At 47.4% G+C, this 18,955-nt stretch overlaps 2 protein-coding genes across 2 annotated transcripts in view; both read left to right on the forward strand.

The window, feature by feature from the left end:
* Positions 1-2,224: 2,224 nt before the first annotated feature.
* Positions 2,225-18,955, forward strand: part of LOC139273730 (oocyte zinc finger protein XlCOF20-like) — a 32,219-nt gene continuing 15,488 nt past the window's right edge. Inside the window, exons 1-3 of the mRNA XM_070890793.1 lie at positions 2,225-2,299; positions 17,820-17,982; positions 18,643-18,749. The gene's annotated coding sequence lies outside the window, so the exon portion shown is untranslated. The remainder of the gene's footprint in view (positions 2,300-17,819; positions 17,983-18,642; positions 18,750-18,955) is intronic.
* The window catches only part of LOC139273737 (gastrula zinc finger protein XlCGF71.1-like), a 45,507-nt gene continuing 28,859 nt past the window's right edge, over positions 2,308-18,955 (forward strand). The window contains exon 1 of the mRNA XM_070890798.1: positions 2,308-3,633. Coding sequence (XP_070746899.1) covers positions 3,419-3,633 — 215 coding nt within the window. The 5' untranslated portion in view covers positions 2,308-3,418. The remainder of the gene's footprint in view (positions 3,634-18,955) is intronic.

The raw sequence follows: 18,955 nt of genomic DNA on the forward strand, positions 1-18,955 counted from the left end.
CAAATGCATGGCATATACAGTATAATGTGGATAAATGTGAGGTTATCCACTTTGGTGGTAAAAACAGGAAGACAGAATATTATCTGAATGGTGGCAGATTAGGAAAAGGGGAGGTGCAACGAGACCTGGGTGTCATGGTACATCAGTCATTGAAAGTTGGCATGCAGGTACAGCAGGCGGTGAAGAAGGCAAATGGCACGTTGGCCTTCATAACCAGGGGATTTGAGTATAGGAGCAGGGAGGTCTTACTGCAGTTGTACAGGGCCTTGGTGAGGCCTTACCTGGAATATTGTGTTCAGTTTTGGTCTCCTAATCTGAGGAAAGACGTTCTTGCTATTGAGGGAGTGCAGCGAAGCTTCACCAAACTTATTCCCGGGATGGCAGGACTGACATATGAGGAGAGACTGGATCGACTGGGCCTGTATTCACTGGAGTTTAGAAGAATGAGAGGGGATATCATAGAAACATATAAAATTCTGACGGGACTGGAGAGGTTAGATGCAGGAAGAATGTTCCTGATGTTGGGGGAGCCCAGAACCAGGGGTCACAGTCTAAGGATAAGGGGTAAGCCATTTAGGACTGAGATGAGGAGAAACTTCTTCACTCAGAGAATTGTTAACCTGTGGAATTCTCTTCCGCAGAGAGTTGTTGATGCCAGTTTGTTAGATATATTCAAGATGGAGTTGGATATGGTTCTTACAGCTAAAGGGATCAAGGGGTATGGAGAGAAAGCAGGAAAGGGGTACTGAGGTGAATGATCAGCCATGATCTTATTGAATGGTGGTGCAGGCTTGAAGGGACGAATGGCCTACTCCTGCACATATTTTCTATGTTTCTATGACTGATGTAAGGGGATAGTTGAGACTGGAGACATTGGAGATCTAGCTCAGGGCACCCGAGGTTCCATCCAGCGGGCTGACCTCGTGTCAGTTATTGTGGACACGCGGGATTTGCATGTTTACTCTGATTGATGGATCAATATAAGGTACGGTAGAGGACCGAGAATCTGCTCATTTTCTATTTCTTAATAAGGTATTAAAGGTTCTAACACCGAAATCTCAAACCTACTAGTTAATAAGACAAGGCATTTCCTTTCTCACTGCATTGTGTTATTTCCTGCAATAATCCCTGCTGTCTGTCCTGAATGAATCCATTTCACTACCAAATGCTGCAATGTTTGCTCCAGCTCACAGGGTTCCATCTGTTTATAGCCACAACAGGAAACTCTTTTTGGAGTTTATCTGAAAACATAAAACATTAATCCGTGCCACCCGACCTGGATGACACACCAGACATTTACAAGGCCCTTTTTTTCCTTTTTTGTGTTTTTTTTTTGTGTTTTTCTTTTTTTGGTTTTTTTTTGGGCACTAAAATCACATTTTTTTTTTCCAGTGCCCCCTATAAAAGGGGAGGGGGACACTAAAAGCACCGGCAATTAAAACAAATTAAACTTTAAAACGTAAAATCAAATTAAAATTTGGTTGCCGGGCGTGATGATGCACTCCTAGCCACAACAGGAAACTCTTTTGAGTTTACCTGCAAAACATAAAACATTAAACGGTGCCACCCGACCTGGGTGACACTCCAGACATTTACAAGGCCCTTTTTTCCCCCCCCCCCTTTTTTTTTTTTCTTTTTTTGGTTTTTTTTTTGGGCACTAAAATCACAATTTTCCCCAGTGCCCCCTATAAAAGGGAAGGGGGACACTAAAAGCACCGGCAATTAAAACAAATTAAACTTAAAAACGTAAAATCAAATTAAAATCTGGTTGCCGGGCGTGATGATGCACTCCAGTCCCTCCGGTGCCCACCTCTCGCGGAAGGCCGCGAGCGTACCGGTGGACACCGCGTGCTCCATCTCCAAGGACACCCTGGACCGGATGTAAGAGCGGAAGAGAGGCAGACAGTCAGGTTGAACGACCCCCTCGACCGCCCGCTGCCTGGACCGGCTGATGGCACCCTTGGCCGTGCCCAGGAGCAGTCCTACGAGGAGGCCTTCGGACCTACCCGCTCCCCTCCGATAGCCACAACAGGAAGGTCCCGTTTCCTCCTGGAGTGTGAGAGAAATCAGCTTTAACAATGGGGCAGAGTTTCAGCCAATGAGGGAGACCCGGGCTCAGCCCCGCCCACTAGGTGCTGCAAGGCCCGCCCCTCGCACTCTGATTGGTTGGAGGACCAACCGCCCGCACGGTCCTCCAGCCACGCCCTCGCTCTTTCTATTCGTCGGGAGCTTCCGTCAATCACTCGGGCAGTGTGAGCTGAGCATGCGCGAATTGCGAGAGGCGGAGCGGCGACAGCGGGTGAGAGTTCGGTGGGTGGAGGGAGAGGGTTAATAAATCCCGGGAGGCCTCGGCCTTAACACACACCGTGTGCGGGTCTCAGGCCCCGAACAAGAACCTGCGGCTCCGGCCTTTCACCGAGCGGGGCCCCCGGGTGGCAGCTGCGGGTCTTTCTCCCGGTGACAGGCCCGGGGGGGACGGCCGCCATCTTGGGAGGCTGAGGGGGCAGCAGGGCGCATGCGCGGCCTTTCCCTGGGCCAGGAACCAGGAGGAGAGAATGTTGTGAATTTCTATCCTGGACTCACAGTCAGGGCTTTTGTAAACTGCTGTTCCAGGCTGTGAGAGAAGGGGAGCAGCATTTACAGGCCGCAAACTCACACCCAACATCACATCCCGGTCTGACACACTCACTCCATTCATCAGGGACCCAATATCATCGGCCTTTCAATGTGGAAGGAGAAATGTTTGTCTGTTCTGTCTGTGGGAAAAGATTTCAAACATCAGTGTGACTGGAAAAGCACCGAGACACACACACACCTGAGTGAGAGTGTTCCTGTGGAAAGAGCTTTAACCAGTTACACAGCCTGAAAAACATCGCACCATTCACAGTGGGGAGGGACGTACACATGTTCTGTGTGTGGACGAGGCTTCGACTGATCATCCAAACTGGAGAGACACAAGGACACCCGCACCATGGAGAAACCGTAGAAATGTGGGGACTGTGGGAAGAGATTCAATTACCCGTGTGCTGGAAACTCATCGACACCTTCACACCGGGGAGAGGCCATTCAGTTGCTCTCACTGTCTAAAGACTTTCAAAGAATCATCGAACCTGCTGAAACACCAGCAAATTCATGCTAGTAAGAGACTGTTCGCCTGTGCAGTGTGTGGGAAGGGATATTGTCAATCCAACCACCTGCTGGCACACCAGCGAGTTCACACTCCGGAGAGATTGTTTAGGAGCTCTCACTGCAAAGACATTTGCTCACTCGTCAAACCTATTGAAACACCAGCAAGTGCACACCAGGGAGAGGTCGTTCACCTACTCTGTATGTGGGAAGGATTCACTCGTTCATCTAACCTGCTGACACACAACGAGTTCACACTGGGAAAAGGCCATTCTCAGGCTTTGTGTGTGGGATGAGATTCACTCATTCATCCAAAGTCAGGACACTCCAGCTTGTTCACACTGAAAAGAGACCGTTTAAATGTTCTGATGTTGAGAAGTGCTTTAAAATCACAAAGGATCTGCTGACACACCAACGAATTCACACTGGGGAGCCGTTCACCTGCCCCAAGTGTGCAAAGAGATTCACTAATTTATCCAACCTGCTGAGGCACCAGCGAGTTCACAAGTGAGTACAGGGGTTGGATTCTGCTGTTATTGTTGCTGTTAATCATATCCAGGACTGAACCATGTTCATTCTGGTTGTTGAGGCTTGCTAATGCTGCTGTTAGTAACCCTATAACTGGGCTGGAGTTTAATCCGTATCAACGTAAAATAAATGAGCTTTGTGTCCCACACATGCAGTGTGTCGGGTCCTTGATGTCTCGAGAATAAGATGAGCTGATTGGGCATTTGTTACAAACTGTGTGGAATCTATCTGAGAACTGAGTTTCCACAACTTTTTAAAGGATGGATCCACAAGATGTCCAAATCTGACAGGACAGAAAATTGTATTATATCACATGGGCCACTTCAACCATCCAGGGTAATGAGTCCCTGTAATACTGTATTTAATCTGTTATTGTCACGGGGCAAAGCAGCATTGTTACTTTATTATCAATTTAGTCAAACTCAATGGTCAATCCAATCTCCAAAGTGAAACGTCTCCTGAAAGCTGACGGTGTCGGCTGTTCTGCAGCTTATTTCTCAGCGAGCGAGTCAGAATCAGCAGCTTTAACAACAGCCCATGTTTCACAAAGGTACACCTCACCAGACCAAAGGACATTGGTGGAGTTTAATGGGCTGTCTGTGTCACTGGGCTACAGGAGGCTATTTTTAACAGAAGGAAAGCTGGTCACAGCAAACAGACAGTGTAACAGACTGTCCAGGGTCCACTCTAACCCCCACCTTCTCTCTCTCACTATTTATGGACACTGCTGCAGTAATTGCTCCTCTGACCTTTCCTCTCTTGTCCCTCCGACACCCGAATACATGGCCCGACACAATCTCCTTCCCCCTACATCCTCACTATGCTGGAATCCACACCAGTCCCCCCATCTGCTTCTTATTCTCTCCCTGGATCATAAAACTACTGAACTCAGTCTTCCCCTCCTGAGGTCTACAGGCTCTAAAACTGAAGCTTGGTGGCCCTTAGTCCCTACTCCTTGATTTACCTCCCCTTCGCTCCTCCCCTTTCCCCCTTGGTTGTGTTCCACACTCTGGGCCCTGGCCCTTCCCCGGGGATTCTCAGTATGAACAAGGGGATGTGTGTTGAGACAGGATGTCTCACCTCTCCACCTTTAAAGGGACAAGGAGAGGACCCGCTGGGCTGAATGGCCCTGCTTTATAACACCATGGCAGTGCCGAGCAGCTAACCTCCCTGAGCCCTGCTCATTATGGGCTGGGTTGAGCTCAGTGCTGTTACAGGAAGAGAAACAGGAGCAGGATTCGACCCGTGTGAAGCCCAGGATTAATGGGGAGAGGTACAGGATCAATTTATACCTTATTGAGTGAGAAATGTAATTCTCCCGGACACTCCCTGTCCCTCAGTATCTGTGTCGGGAAGAGACCGATGGGTTCACTCTGTATTTAACCCGTGCTGTGTCCGACTGGAGAGTGTTTGATGCTGGCACAGGGTGCTCAGCTCGATGAGCACAACATTTAACCCAAAGCTGATCAGATAAACCATCAGCTTCTCCCCTGGACACAGGTCCTGAAGGACAGGGAGTGTCTCTAATAATTTGGCAGGTGTCCTTGATCAAATTTAAACACCTCGCTCACACATTCTTTTTCTTTTATTCGTTCATGGAATGTTGTCATTGCCTCTCGCCTCTCATTCATTCTTAAATCCAGAGTATATAGGCCTAGTCTGCTCAATCCTCATAGGATAACCTCCCCATCCCAGGAATCAGTCTGGTGAACCTTCATTGCACTCCCTCTGTGGCAAGTTTATCCTTCCTTGGGTAAGGAGACCAAAACTGTACACAATACTCCAGGTGCGGTCTCAACAGGGCCCGATATAATTGCAATAAGATGTCCTTACTCTTGTACTCAAATCCTTTTGTAATAAAGGCCAACATACCCCTGGCTGGGTTCAGTTCTATACTCACTGGTTCTCCTCCCCTGAAGGTGCTGACTCTGTCTGGGTTCTGTTCTACACTCACTGCTCCCTCTCCCTCTCCCTCCCCTGAAGGTGCTGACTCTGGCTGGGTTCAGTTCTACACTCACTGGTTCCCCTCCCTCTCCTCCCCTGAAGGTGCTGACTCTGGTTGGGTTCAGTTCGACACTCACTGGTTCCTCTCCCTCTCCCTTCCCTGGAGGTGCTGACTCTGGCTGGGTTCAGTTTAACACTCACTGTTTCCCCTCCTTAAAGACATCTTTACTCTTGTATTGCAATTATATAGGGCCCTGGTGAGACCACACCTGGAGTATTGTGTATAGTTTAGGTCTCTTTACCTAAGGAAGGATATACTTGGCATAGGGGGAGTACAATGAAGATTCACCAGACTGATACCTGGGATGGGGGGATTGTCCTCTGAGGGGCGATTGAATAGATTAGGCCTATATTCTCCAGAGTTTAGAAGAATGAGAGGTGATCTCATTGAAACATACAAAATTCTTCCAGGGCTTGACAGGGTTGATGCAGGGAGGATGTTTCCTCTGGCTGGAGAATCTAGAACCAGGGGTCACAGTCTCAGAATAAGGGGTCTGCCATTTAGGACTGAGATGAGGAGAAACTTCTTAACTCAGTTGGTGGCGAATCGTTGGAATTCTCTACCCCAGAGGGCTGTAGATGCTCAGTTGTTGAGTATTTTCAAGACCGACATCGATAGATCTTTGGACACGGGGAATCAAGGGATATGGGGATAGTGCAGGAAAGTGTTGAGGTAGAAGATCAGCCCTGAACTTATTTAATTGCGCAGCAGGCTCGAGGGACTGATTGGCCCACTCCTGCTTTTATTTCTCATACTGAAATCCTCTTGTAATAAAGGCCAACATACTATTTCCTTTCCTAATTGTTTGCTGTACCTGCATGTTACCGTTCAGTAATTCGTTTACAGTGACACACAGGTCCCTCTGAACACCAACATTTCCCAATCTCTCATTATTTTTCTATTTTTCCTACCAAAGTGGATAACTTCACATTTCCCTACATTATATTCCATTTTACATGTTCTTGTCCACTCACTTAGCCTGTCTATATCTCCTTGCAGCCTATTTGCATCCTCCTCACAATTTACATTCCCACCTAGCTTTATATCATTAGCAAGCATGGAAAAATTACATTTGGTCCCGTCATCCAAAACATTGAGATAGATTGTAATTAGCTGAGGCCCAAGCACCAATCCTTCTGGTACCCCACTAGTTAAAGCCTGCCAACCCAAAAATAACCCGTTTCTTCCTACTTTCTGTTTTCTGTCCGTTAACCAATCCTAAATCCATGTCCAATCCCATGAGCCCTAATTTTGTTTCATAATCTCTTGTGTGGCACCTTATCGAATGCCTTCTGAAACTCCAAATACACCACATCCATTGGTTCCCCCTTTATCTGTTCCACCAGTTACAACCTCAGAAAACGCTCACAGATTTGTCAAATAAGATTTCCCTTTCATAAATCCATGTTGACTCTGCCCAATTCTATTATCACTTCCTAAGTGCCCTGTTACTATATCCTGAATAATAAATTCTAGCATTTTCCCTACTACTGATGTCAGGCTAACTGGTCTGTAGTTCCCATATTTTCTCTCTTCCTCCTTTCTTAAATAGTGGGGTTACATTGGCTACTGATGTCAGGACTACCCTACAGCACAGGTTAGATGCCGAGTAAATCTCCCTGTCCCAAACACTCCAGGCAGGTGTACCACATTTCCTCCATTGCAAATAGTAACTACACTTCAAAAGTACTTCATTGTTTCTAAAGTACTTTGAGAGGACCTGAAGGTGGTTCCTGCCTTCTTCACAGCACGGATTAGACACAGAGTAAAGCTTCCTCTATGTGGTTCCATTTAAAAACTCCCAGGCCAGGTACAGCCCGGGTTAGATACAGAGTAAAGTCCCCTCTGCACTGTCCCATCAAACACACCCAGGACAGGTACAGCCCGGGTTAGATACAGAGTAAAGTCCCCTCTACACTGTCCCATCAAACACACCCAGGGCTGGTGAACCACATTTCCTATATTACAATAGTAACTACGTGTCAAAAGTACTTCATTGATTGTAAAGCACTTTGAGAGGACCTGAAGGCAGGAAAGTCATTATAGAAATGCAAGTTCCTGCCTTCTTCACAGCATGGGTTAGATACAGAATAAAGCTCCCTCTATATTGTCCCATCAAAGAGTCACTGGGCCGGTACAGCATGGTTTAAATACAATGTAATTTCTCCCTCTACACTGTCCCGTCAAACATTACCAGGGCAGGTTCAGCACAGGTTAGGTACGAAGTACATCTCCTTCTACACTGTCTTAAACAATCCCAGGGCAGGTACGGCAAGGGTTAGATACAGTGTAAAGTTCCGTCTACACTGCCCCATCATCGAAACATAGAAAATAGGCGCAGGAGTAGGCCACCGGCCCTTCAAGCCTGCACCACCATTCAATAAGATCATGGCTGATCATTCCTTCTGTACCCTGTTCCTGCTTTCTCTCCATACCCCTCTACACTGTCCCATCAAACACTCCCAGGACAGGTACAGCACGGATTAGATACAGAGTAAAGCTCCCTCTAAGCTATCCCATCAAACACTTCCAGGCCAGGTATCGTACAAGTTAGGTACAGAGTAAAACTCCTTCTTGAATGTCCCATCAATCACTCCCAGGACAGGTATAGCATGGTTCAGATTCAGAGTATATCTCCCTCGAGGAGGTAACCAGGAGGGTCGATGGGGGCAGTGTGTATGATGTAGTGTATATGGATTTTAGCAAAGCTTTTGATAAGGTCCCACGTGGCAGACTGGTCACAAAAGTAAAAGCCCATGGGGTCCAGCACAAAGTGGCAAGTTGGATCCAAAATTGGCTCAGAGGCAGGAAGCAAAGAGTAATGGTTTATGGGTGTTTTTGTGACTGGAAGGATGTTTCCAGTGGGGTTCCGCAGGACTTTGTACTAGGTCGCTTGCTTTTTGTGATATACATTAATGATCGAGATTTGAATATAGGGGGTATGATTAAGAAGTTTGCAGAAGATACTAAAATCGGCTGTGCGGTTGATGCTGCAGTACTCAGCTTTCTTCTTCATTAAGATGTCAAACAAATTTGGCAGATGGAGTATAATGTGGGAAAATGTGAGGTTATCCACTTCGGCAGAAATAATAGAAAAGCAAATTATAATTTAAATGGAGAAAAATTGTAAAGTGCTGCAGTACGGAGAGACCTGGGGATCCTTGTGCATGAAACACAAAAAGTTAGTATGCAGGTACAGCAAGTAATCAGGAAGGCAAATGGAATGTTGGCCTTTATTGCAAGGGGTATAGAGTTCAAAAGCAGAGAGGTCCTGCTACAACTGTACAGGGTATTGGTGAGGCCACACCTGGAGTACTGCGTAGAGTTTTGGTTTCTATATTTAAGGAAGGATATACTTGCATTGGAGGCTGTTCAGAGAAGGTTCCCATTGGTTGATTCTGGAGATGAGGGGGTTGACTTATGAGGATAGGCTGAGTAGGTTGGGCCTATACACATTGTAGTTCAGAAGAATGAGAGGTGATCTTATTGAAACATAAGATAATGAGGGGGCTCGACAAGGTGGATACAGAGAGGATATTTCCACTCATCGGGGAAACAAAAACTAGGGGACATAGTCTCAGAATAAGGGGCCGCCCATTTAAAACTGAGATGAGGAGAACTTTCTTCTCTGAGGGTTGTAAATCTGTGGAATTCTCTGCCCCAGAGAGCAGTGGAGGCTGGGTCATTGAATATTTTTAAGGCAGAGATAGACAGATTTTTGAGCGATAAGGGTGTAAAGGGATATGGGGAGCGGGCATAGAAGTGGAGCTGAGTCCATGATCAGATTAACCATTGAATGGTGGAGCAGGCTCGAGGGGCCAAATGGCCTACTCCTCATATTTCTTATGTTCTTATGTTAACTGGTCAAGTGGGCAGAACAGTGGCAAATGGCATTTAGTCCAGAGAAGTGCGAGGTAATGTATTTGGGGAGGGCTAACAAGGAAAGGGAATACACCTTAAATGGTAGGGCACTGAGAAGTGTAGAGGAACAAAGTGACCTTGGAGTGTATGTCCACAGATCCCTGAAGGTAGCAGGCCAGGTGGATAAGGTGGTTAAGTAGGAATACGGAATGCTTACCTTTATTAGCCGACACATGGAATACAAGAGCAGGGGGTTTATACTTGTGCTGTATAAAACACTGGTTAGGCCACAGTTAGAGTACTACGTGCAGTTCTGGTCAACGCATTACAGGAAGAATGTGATTGCATTGGAGAGGGTACAGAGGAGATTTACGAGGATGTTGCCGGGAGTGGAGAATCTTAGCTATAAGGACAGATTGGATAGGCTGGATTTGTTTTCCTTGGAACAGAGGAGGCTGAGAGGAGACCTCATTGAGGTGTATAAAATTATGAGGGGCAGGGAAAGTACAGGTTAGATACAGAGTAATTTCTCTCTCTCACTGTCCCATCACAGGGTCACGAGCCAGTTACAGCTTGGGTTAGATACAGAGTAAATCTCCCTCTACACGAACCCATCAAACACTCCCAGGCCAGGTACAGCACGGGTTCGATACAGAGTAAAGCTCCCTCTACGCTATACCTTCAAACAATCCCAGGGCAGGGAAAGTATGTGTTAGATACAGAGTAATTTCTCTCTCTTCACTTGTCCCATCAAAGAGTCACGGGCCAGTTACAGCTCAGGTTAGATACACAGTAAGGCTCCCTCTACACTGTCTCAGGTCAGTAACAGCATGGGTTACATACAGAGTAAAGCTCCCTCTACACTGTCCCATCAAACACTCCCAGGGCAGGTACAGCACGGGTTACAGGTTAAAGCTCCCTCTACGCTGTCTCACTGTATATTCCCAAGGCAGGTACAGCACATCAGTAAGACAAAGATCCTCCACCAGCCTGTCCTCGCCGCACAGCACTGCCCCCCAGACATCAAGATCTACGGCGCGGCCCTGGACAACGTCCCTTATCTCGGGAGTCTCCTATCAACAAGAGCAGGCATTGACGACGAGATCCAGCACCGCCTCCAGTACAGCCTTCGGCCGCCTGAGGAAAAGAGTGTTTGAAGACCAGGCCCTCAAAACTGTCACCAAGCTCATGGTCTACAGGGTCGTAGTAATACCCGCCCTCCTGTATGGCTCAGAGACGTGGACCATGTACAGTAGACACCTCAAGTGGCTGGAGATATACCACCAACGATGTCTCCAAGATCCTACAAATCCCCTGGGAGGACAGACGCACAAACATTAGCGTCCTCGTCCAGGTCAACATCCCCAGCATCGAAGCACTGACCACACTTGATTAGCTCCGCTGGGCAGGCCACCTAGTTCGCATGTAACCCCACTTTTTAAAAAAGGAGGGAGAGACAAAACAGGGAATTATAGACCGGTCAGCCTGACATCGGTAGTGGGTAAAATGATGGAATCAATTATTAAGGATGTCATAGCAGTGCATTTGGAAAGAGGTGACATGATAGGTCCAAGTCAGCATGGATTTGTGAAAGGGAAATCATGCTTGACAAATCTTCTGGAATTTTTTGAGGATGTTTCAAGTAGAGTGGACAAGGGAGAACCCGTGGATGTGGTATATTTGGACTTTCAGAAGGCTTTCGACAAGGTCCCACACAAGAGATTAATGTGCAAAGTTAAAGCACATGGGATTGGGGGTAGTGTGCTGACATGGATTGAGAACTGGTTGTCAGACAGGAAGAAAAGAGTAGGAGTAAATGGGGACGTTTCAGAATGGCAGGCAGTGACTAGTGGGGTACCGCAAGGTTCTGTGCTGGGGCCCCAGCTGTTTACACAGTACATTAATGATTTAGACGAGGGGATTAAATGTAGTATCTCCAAATTTGCGGATGACACTAAGTTGGGTGGCAGTGTGAGCTGCGAGGAGGATGCTTTGAGGCTGCAGAGCAACTTGGATAGGTTAGGTGAGTGGGCAAATCCATGGCAGATGAAGTATAATGTGGATAAATGTGAGGTTATCCACTTTGGTGGTAAAAACAGAGAGACAGACTATTATCTGAATTGTGACAGATTAGGAAAAGGGGAGGTGCAACGAGACCCGAGTGTCATGGTACATCAGTCATTGAAGGTTGGCATGCAGGTACAGCAGGCGGTTAAGAAAGCAAATGGCATGTTGGCCTTCATAGCGAGGGGACTTGAGTACAGGGGCAGGGGGGTGTTGCTTCAGTTGTACAGGGCCTTGGGGAGGCCACACCTGGAGTATTGTGTACAGTTTTGGTCTCCTAACCTGAGGAAGGACATTCTTGCTATTGAGGGAGTGCAGTGAAGATTCACCAAACTGATTCCCGGGATGGTGGGACTGACCTATCAAGAAAGACTGGATCAACTGGGCTTGTATTCACTGGAGTTCAGAAGAATGAGAGGGAACCTCATAGAAACGTTTAAAATTCTGATGGGTTTAGACAGGTTAGATGCAGGAAGAATGTTCCCAATGGGGGAAGTCCAGAACCAGGGGTCACAGTCTAAGGATAAGGGGTAAGCCATTTAGGACCGAGATGAGGAGAAACTTCTTCACCCAGAGAGTGGTGAACCTGTGGAATTCTCTACCACAGAAAGTTGTTGAGGCCAATTCACTAAATATATTCAAAAGGGAGTTAGATGAAGTCCTTACTACTAGGGGGATCAAGGGGTATGGCGAGAAGGCAGGAATGGGGTACTGAAGTTGCATGTTCAGCCATGAACTCATTGAATGGCGGTGCAGGCTGGAAGGGCCGAATGGCCTACTCCTGCACCTATTTTCTATGTTTCTATGCTAGACACGAGATTCCCAAAGCAAGCGCTCTACCCGGAACTCGTCCACGGCAAACGAACCAATGGCGGGCAGAGGAAAGGTTACAAGGACACCCTCAAAGCCTCCCTGATAAAGTGCGACATCCCCACTGACACCTGGGTTTCCCTGGCTAAAGACCACCTGAAGTGGAGGAAGTGCATCCGGGAGGGCGCTGAGCTCCTCAAGTTTCGTAGCCGAGAGCATGCAGAAACCAAGCGCAGGCAGCGGAAAGAGTGTGCGGCAAACCAGGCTCCCTGCCCACTCTTCCCCTCAACCACTGTCTGTCCCGCCTGTGACAGAGACTGTGGTCCTCGTATTGGACTGTACAGCCACCTAAGAACCCATGCTAAGAGTGGAAGCAAGTCGTCCTCGATTCTGAGGGACTGCCCATGATGATGATGATGACAGCACAAATTAGATACACAGTAAATCTCCCTCTATATTGCCCATTAAACAATCCTAGGGCAGGTACAGCACGGGTTAGATACAGACTAAATCTCCCTCTACATTGCCCGTAAACAGACCAAGGGCAGGTACAGCACGGGTTAGATCATCATGTCATCATCACAGGCAGTCCCTCGGAGTCGAGGATGAACTGCTTCCACACTAAAAATGAGTTCTCAGGTGACTGAAGCGTCCAATGCGGGACCTACAGTCCCTGTCACAGATGGGGCAGAGGGTGGTTGAAGAATGGGTGGGTGGGGTGCCTGGGTTGCCCTGCGCTCCTTCCACTGTCAACGCTTGGCTTCAGCTTGCTCTCGGCGAAGAAACTCGAGGTGTTCAGCGCCTTCCTAGATGCCAGTTACAGTGTGGGTTAGATACAGAGTAAAGCTCCCTCTCCACTGTCCCATCAAACACTCCTATGGCAGGTACAGCATGGGTTAGTTGCAGAGTAAAGCTCCCTCTACTCTGTCCCATCAAACACTCCTAGGGCAGGTACAGCATGGGTTAGTTACAGAGTAAAGCTCCCTCTACACTGTCCCATCAAACACTCCTAGGGCAGGTACAGCATGGGTTAGTTGCAGAGTAAAGCTCCCTTTACACTGTCCCAACAAACACTCCTAGGGCAGGTACAGCACGGGTTAGGTACAGAGTAAAGCTCCCTCTACACTGTCCCAACAAACACTCCCAGGGCAGGTACAGCATAATTTAGATAAAGGGTAAATCTCTCTCTAAACAGCCCAGTGAAGCACTCTCGGGGGTTCCACCAGACATTCCCAGGCCAGGCACAACATGAGTTAGATACAGAGTAAAGCACCCTCTACACTGTCCCATCCAACACTCCCAGGTACAGCAAGTGATCAGGAAGGCAAATGGAATGTTGGCCTTTATTGCAAGGGGATGGAGTATAAAAGTAGGGAAGTCCTGCTACAACTGTAAGACCACACCGATAATACTGCGTACAGTTTTGGTCTCCTTATTTAAGGAGGGATATACTTGGAGGCAGTTCAGAGAAGGTTAGCGAGGTTGATTCCTGAGATGAAGGGGTTGTCATATGAAGAAAGGTTGAGCAGGTTCAGCCTATATGCATTGGAGTTGAGAAGAATGAGAGGTGATCTTTTTAAAACGTATAAGATTCTGAGAGGGCTTGACAGGGTAGATACAGAGAGGATGTTTCCCCTCGTGGGGGAATCGAGCACTAGGGGGCATAGTTTCAGAATAAGGGGTCGCTCATTTAAAAGGGAAATAAGGAGGAATTCCTTCTCTGAGAGTCATGAAGCTTTGGAATTCTCTGCCGCAGAGAGCTGTGGAGGCTGGATCATTGAATGTATTTAAGGTGGAAATAGACAGATTTTTGAAAGATAAGGGAGTGAAGGGTTATGAGGAGCGGGTGGGGAAGTGGAGTTGAGGCCAGGATCAGATCAGCCATGATCTTATTGAATGGCGGAGCAGGCTCGAGGGGCCAAGTGGCTGACTCCTGCTCCTACTTCTTATGAGACTGGCACCAGTACTGGGACAGGAGGGAGCTGTATCGTTGGGACAGGCTGGGACCAAGATCCGAGCGGAAAGGGTAATTAGGAAGGTAAAAGGACTTTACACTACTAGAAATCATAGTTTAAATATAAAAAAGGGATAAGAGCAGAGTTCACTCACAAACCGTGATATAGATTCTCCGGGTGAAGGGAATACTACAATAACTGAAGCAGTTGCAGTATGGGTGACAAATAAGAAAGGTGTTAAGTTAAACGGAGAGAGAAAGACAGCTTCAGGGCAGAGGGACAGGTTAGGGTCTCTTGCCCAAATAGAGTTTTATATACTAACGACAGAGTACAAGAAATAAATGGTGTGAATTGGAGGCTCAAACACAGCGTAGAGGGTACAACATGGTGGCCATTACTGAGACATGGCTGGAAGCTGGTCACGGTTGAGAGTTACATATTCCAGGTTATAAGGTCTTTAGAAAGGATAGGGAAACTGTAAGAGATGGGGGGAATATCTTTATTGATTAAAGGTACTATTGCAACATGAGAGAGAGAGGATATTGGTGCGGGGGAAGCACTCAGCGGATACTCTCTGGTTAGAATTGAGGAATAAGAGGGATTTGAGTGGTGGGAGAAAACACAAGTTGTCTCTTTATACAGAGGGTGTCCTTCTTACACCTGATTCAGGTTCAAGGGCTGGAGGTGAACACAGGGAAGGGAACAAGCAATGGGACAATGGGAAGAAACCACACCCAGGGGGCAATGTTTGGGAATTCCAGGGGCAGTGCAGACACACCCGGAAATATCCCGGGGCAGTGAAAGCCCACTGGGCCCCAGCACATGCTCGGGGAAATCCCCGGGAAAGGGCAAATTTAAACAGGTTTGCAGGCGTGATGCTCTATTCACACATGGAAGGTGGGAGAGATTACAGAGAATTTACAGCACAGAAACAGGCCATTCGGCCCAACTGGTCTATGTCAGTGTTTATGATCCACACAAGCCTCCTCCCACCCCACTTCATCTAACCCTATCAGCATAGCCTTTTATTCCTTTCTCCCTCTTGTGTTTATCTAGCTTCCCTTTAAACTATGCATCTATGCTACTTGCCTCAACTCCTCCACATTCTTAGCACTCTCTGCGTAAAGACATTTCTCCCGAGTTCCCTATTGGATTTATTAATGACTATCTTATATTTATGACCCCTAGTTTTGGATTCCCCCACAAGTGAAAACATCTTAAAGATCTCCATCAGGTCACCCCTCAGCCGTCTCCCAGCTTGTTCAGCCTTTCCTGATTATAATCTCTTGGTTCCGGTATCATCCTTGTGAATCTTTTGTTGCACTTTCCCCACTGTCTCTCTTGCCTTTTTGTGATACGGAGACCAGAGCTGTGCACAGTGTATCTGTGCAGTGCCCTTTTAAAATCTCCCGAGAGCTGAGTTTGCCTCCAGGTGTTATCGAATTAGTCACTTTGTATCCGGTGTGCTTGGGCAGATTGAGTGGATAAAACAGTGTTTGGCCTGTCGGTATTGCCGAGATTTTACAATGAACTGCAGGTGGAAGGAATGCGTCACAAGGTGAGCTTCTGCTTGTCAGGGGAGGGTTAACTAGAACTAGGAACTCACTAAAAGAAGCAGCTAAAGGGCTGTGGGGCACATGCAAAGTACAGTAACTGAAAGTGATTAACAGACTGGGTTTTGTGTTTAGTGATCCCGGGCGTGTTACCCATACCGTCCCGGGATACCAAAGCTCTGGAAGGTATGGGAAGCTGGGACTTGTCCATGAGAGTAACCGAAGGTATCAAAACTGAAATAGTCTAGAGCTAGAAAGGAGAAAATGCCCAAAAATGGAAGAGTCAGTAAGAGGCATTAATTAGTCTCCTCTTATCTCGTGTTTGAAGGAAAGCTGATTTATTTGCCATTTGAACAGAATATTAAACTAGCCCAGCTATAAAAGTTATTAACATCAGCAGAAACAAACTCCAACTGCCAGAATGAACATGGTTCAGTCCTGGATGTGGTTAACAGCAGAATCCAACCCCTGCAGTCACATGTGAACTCACTGTTGGATCAGAAGGCGGGATGATCGAGTGAATCCCTTCGCACACACTGAGCAGGTGAACGGCCTCTCCCAGCGTGAACTCGCTGGTGGTTCCGCAGATCTTGTGACCTTTTGAAGTTCTTTTCACAGTCAGAACATTTAAACGGTCTATTATCACGGTGAACTCGCCTGTGTTCAGTGAGGTAGGATGACTGAGTGAATCCCTTCCGACACACAGAGCAGGTGAACAGCCTCTCCCCAGTGTGAACTCACTGGTGTCAGCATCATCATAGGCGGTTCCTCGAAACGAGGATGACTTGCTTCCATGCCAAAAAAAGGATGAGTTCACAGGTGTTTTAATGAAGCACCCGAACTACATCCTTAAGGTGGAAGATGCCTGTGCGTGGATTTTTTTAACGTGTGGTGGCTGTTGCACACCAGCCACAACATGGGCTTGACAGCTAGGTCTTGTTCCAGTGACAAGGATTACCCAAGACGACTGGAGACCAGCTCTGCTGCACGGACCTAGTATGCACACATATTGTAGTGTGGGCTGGTCCGTGCTGCCCCTGGCCCCGAACTCACTCCTCCCCTTGGGCCCTGATCACATCCCTCTACAGTCTCTTGCCACTCCTTCACCCCGACTTCGCCGCTCCTGCTGTATCTGCCCACGCTCCAATCACTGACCTGGACCTTGATGATGTCACTCTTCGCTGCCGTCGCCCTCCTGCACCAGCTCGCCATGCTCCTGGAGTTGTATGCCTCCACTGGTGTACAATGAGGGTTGATGACTGCCTGAAGCTCTTCCCACAGTGCGAGCACCTGAATGATCTTTTATCAGTGTGAATAAGCTGGTGTTTACTCAGCTTATCTGAGCATTTAAAAGCTCTTTCCCCAGTGTGAACTCGCTGGTATTTCCGCAAGGTGGATAACTGAGTGAATCTCTTCCCACACACGGGGCAGTTGAACAGCCTCTCCCCAGTGTGAGTGTGTTGGTGTGCAAGCAGATTATTTCTGCTTTTAAAGCTCTTCTCACAGTCAGAGCATTTAAAAAGTCTCTTATCAGTGTGAACTCACTTGTGTTCAGTGAGGTGAAATGGCCGAGTGAATTCCTTCTCACACACTGGGCAGGTGAACGGCCTCTCCCCAGTGTGACTGCGTCAATGAATTTCCAGATCAGACAGATAATTGAATCCCTTCCCACATTCCCACGGTTTCTCCGTGGTGCGGGTGTCCTTGTGTCTCTCCAGGTTGGACGATCAGTTGAAGCCTCGTCCACACACAGAACAAGTGTACAGTGTCTCCCCGCTGTGAATGGAACAATGTTTTTTCAGGCTGTGTAACTGGTTAAAGCTCTTTCCACAGTCAATGCACTGGAACACTCTCACTCGGGTGTGTGTGTCTCGGTGCTTTGTCAGTCACACTGATGTTTGAAATCTTTTCCCACAGACAGAACAGACAATCAATTGTCCTTTCACATTCAAAGGCCAATGATATTCAGGTCCTGGTGAATCGAGTGACTGTCAGATGTTGACGTGATGTTTGGGTTAAGATTCCCGTCTGTAAATCCTCTCCTAACATCCTGTAAAAGGATTCTACAAAAGTCAGCACTGTAAGTACAGGACAGAAATTCAGAACAGACAATTCTAGTTGCTATGGAACATTCTTTCCTCTCTCGTTCCCCTCAAGCTGTAAATCCCTGTCCCACACACTCTCCCTCCTCCCTGTGCTGAAATCCAGACCCATCGCACATCTCCAACATTTCTTTCCTCCACTCCCAGTTTTCTCTCTCCCTCTGCTCTGGTTGGGTTCAGTTTTACACCTGCTGTGTGCAGAGTGAGAATAAAATCGATCAGTCAATGATTTTCTCTCTTGGTCACTGGAACCCTGAAGCCCCACCCACTCTACTGCTCCTGCACCAAGATGGCCGCGCATGCGCCGTGCTGCACGGGGAATCATTCTATCTTTCCTCCACCAAGATGCTGGCGCGTAACCCGGGCCTTTCACCGAGAAAAGGCCTCACAGCCGCCATCTGGCAGAACACAGATCGGGCCGCTGGATCACATTTGAGCCCTTAGGCCGTTCTCCGGCTTTATAAACTGTGCGGCGCGGCCTACCCGCAGTTTATTAATCTCCCAACCCTGCTCCCGCCAACCTTCTCTACTATAAATAAAAACAGGAAATACTCAGCAGGTCAGACAGCATCTGTGGAGAGAGAATCAGATTTAATAGACAGATCTTGTATAAACAACTTCTTAAACCTTCTTTTTAGATAATCCAAGTTAATCGGGGCATATCCCAAATTAAATGGAGCATTGTACCTGGACATCCAAAGGCCTTTGATAAAGTATTGCTTGAGAGACTTCTTTACAAACTAAGGTCAGTAGTTTACACGGTGAAACATCATCTTGATTAATTACTGTCGATGTGAAGCTAGGTTGCAAAGGGAGAATACTGAGTGGGTTACCCCAGGGGTCCATGCTGGAAATCCCTCCCGGTCTTGGTCGACAAAAGTGACCTTGACTCATAATCATAATATAAAAGTTAAATTTGGAGACGACACCAAGCTAGGAAAGAATGTGAAT

The sequence above is a fragment of the Pristiophorus japonicus genome, chromosome 9, assembly GCF_044704955.1.
Source record: "Pristiophorus japonicus isolate sPriJap1 chromosome 9, sPriJap1.hap1, whole genome shotgun sequence".
Taxonomy (NCBI): domain Eukaryota; kingdom Metazoa; phylum Chordata; class Chondrichthyes; family Pristiophoridae; genus Pristiophorus; species Pristiophorus japonicus.